The sequence below is a fragment of the Pteropus vampyrus genome, unplaced genomic scaffold, assembly GCF_000151845.1.
Source record: "Pteropus vampyrus isolate Shadow unplaced genomic scaffold, Pvam_2.0 Scaffold316, whole genome shotgun sequence".
Taxonomy (NCBI): Eukaryota; Metazoa; Chordata; class Mammalia; order Chiroptera; family Pteropodidae; genus Pteropus; species Pteropus vampyrus.
The window spans coordinates 1,025,124-1,027,763 of record NW_011889097.1 but is presented as its reverse complement, the minus strand read 5'-3'; the positions used below and the strand labels follow the sequence as shown (position 1 = coordinate 1,027,763).

General features: G+C 40.0%; 1 protein-coding gene across 1 annotated transcript in view; it reads left to right on the top strand.

Annotated features, from left to right (window-relative positions):
• The first annotated feature begins 59 nt into the window (after positions 1-59).
• The window catches only part of KMT2C (lysine methyltransferase 2C), a 226,149-nt gene continuing 223,568 nt past the window's right edge, over positions 60-2,640 (top strand). The window contains exon 1 of the mRNA XM_023521782.1: positions 60-180. Within this exon, the coding sequence (XP_023377550.1) occupies positions 65-180 (116 nt within the window). The 5' untranslated portion in view covers positions 60-64. The remainder of the gene's footprint in view (positions 181-2,640) is intronic.

The window sequence follows — 2,640 nt, the reverse complement described above, 5'->3', positions numbered from 1 at the left end:
CGGGACGCGGCCGGACGCGCCGCCGAACTTCCGTGGAACGGGTCGGAGCGCCCCGGGGTCCGGAATGGCCTGCGCTCGCTCCGGAGCCGGCACCAGGACGGGGCCTCGGGTTGCGGGGTGGCTGGAGCTGGCCTTTCGCAGAGTGGTTCCTCGGCGACTCCGACGCCCGCTTTGGTGCCAGTGAGTCGCTCAGCCCTGTGGTTCTTGGGGGTGCCGCGGTCGATGGGGCCCGGCTTCCGAAGTTGTGGGGTGGCGCGTGTTGCTCGCTCGCTCCGGCGTACGATCACCTATCGTACGGTTGGCCGTGGAAGGGCGCACGGGGGCGGAGGGAAGCTGCGCTTCGTGGATACTGTTATTTTGTTGTTGTTGTTCGGCCGAATTCATTTAGTAACATTGTTGCGTTCGCTGATACATAGTAAAAACAGGAGCGTTAACTGAGGCAGAGCACGGCAGGGTTGTGGGAACCCGGAGAAGCCCTAGACTGGATGTGCTGTGTTATTCTGCTATCCTTTTGCTACGAACATGATTCAGGGCCTTCAGCTTGCCTCCATATTTTATTGCCAGCTCTTACCTAGCAGTGACAAATCGTCAGGGAAAACAAGTACAGGATGTATGTATTATTACATTAGCTTTTTGTGATACAAAGTTAGGGTTTCTTATGTCACTTGCATTGTAATGCAATGTATGGCATAAAATGCTATTATTATTCCTGTGTTAACTAAATTTGGAAAACAAAGGTGGAGTTTTAAGTAACTTTCAACTTCTTTGCCACTTTTTGTGTTTTTTAAAGCAACACAAATCAAGCCATGTTAGGGTTTTAGTTTGGCTGCTTCCCATTTTCACTATTTGGAAAGCACTTTTTGGCTTCTTTCTGAAGACTGATATGGGATTATACGTTTTAGATTTGTTTTTAAATTTTTACTCTAGAAAGCGTACACTTATCTATTTATGTTGTCAAGCCCCTCACTCACACCCACCCACACACCCTGAGCTCATCTGTAGTAGTGCAACTTTTGGGTGCATCAGAAGAAAGGTTCATTTGGGTTAATTACCACTTTATTATTTTAATTTTTACCTCCTGTTATGAATGAAGACAAAGGTAGCCCATTGAGAAGTTTAAAAATTTCTATAGAATACACAAATCTAACACTATTAAAAAAAACCATTTTGCAAAACGTTTAGAACAGCTCTAAGTCTTAAGATGAGTTTTCTTTTTTAGCTTTGAAAACCAGCACAGCATCCTTTATAAAAAGTTAATTTAATAGTAACTTTGATGATTCCAAGCTATTTAGTGAATTCTTTAAAATTAAGTGTGCTTTTTGTAGGTGATGGCATCTCTAATTGTTTTTAGAAACACGTAAGTTTAAACTAATAATTGAAATGAAAACAAAGAAGGGTTTTTTAGTTGGGCACCTCTACATGGTTATTAGGGTGCAGCAGCCAAGACCCTGTATTTGGTTGAATAGTGAAGAAAGTGAGACCGATATGCAGCAAATGTAAATTGGATTTGTAAATGCTAAAATTATTTTTAAATTATGTAAGAAATTAAAATTAATATTCTTTGTGAAATACAATGAAGAGAAAAGTTTTAAAATTGTCACCAATATTTAGATGGTTACTAAGTGGGTTGTTTTATGCTGGAGAAGATGGATGCATTATGACACTATTTTTATTTTTTTAGAAGTAGATTTGTGTATTTGTCTTTGGATTTTTTAAAAAAGATAACCATGCACTGCTAATTATGCTTTCTTTGAATTTTTACTAATTAGGTAAACTAAACATTTTCTTATTTCATAATGTTAATTTTTATATTTTGTCAAATTAGAAAGCATAGGTTGTATAGTTACCAGTCTTTCATTAACTTATGATTTTGAAATTATGTTTACTACCTAAAATCAAGAATTTTGAACTGAAGTTATTAATCTTGGAGGAAGAGTTTGGAAAGTAGGTATATAACCAGGGATTTCCTGTAGTACAAATGTCAGGTGGAACTGTGAAATTAATATTTGTCTAAAACTTAACAGGAAAGACCGTCTAATTACTTGGTTATTTGGAGCAGCTCGTGGTCGTTATCAGAGGTACATGTCTTCCCTTTGGTGAAGAAGCTCTTGTCACAGAGTAGGCACGTTCAAGACTCCTAATCACTTCTGTAATGTTAAGGAAACTTCCTCAAGCTTTCAGTTTTCTTCCTTAGAATATATATTCACGTTACTAAATTGGGAACCCAAAGAAACATTCTGCCATATTTCTTAAGTCGGCCAAGTCGACATTCATTCGGGATGGGTTGGGGGTGGGGTGGGCAGTGGGTGGCGCAGAAACAGCAGGTGGGACAGGACTTCTGAGGCACTGTCCTGGACCCTTTTTGAATAAACTCTTTGCACCTTGCACCACTCTCTTTTTTCAGGGCACAATTACTGTCGTTATAAGGCCACCTTGAGCATTGTTGCTGTAGAAAAATTAGGTACAACCAATGGTGTCACACAAGGGATCAGCAAAAAATGGCTATGCTGCAGGTGGCTATTGCTATTCTATATTTGTAAGGCCCCTCCTCCAACAGATTTTCTCATTTCCATAGCCGTGGACTTGAAATAGGTGATTTAAAAAACCCTAGTGCACTGTAATATATGCAGTTTAATAAAA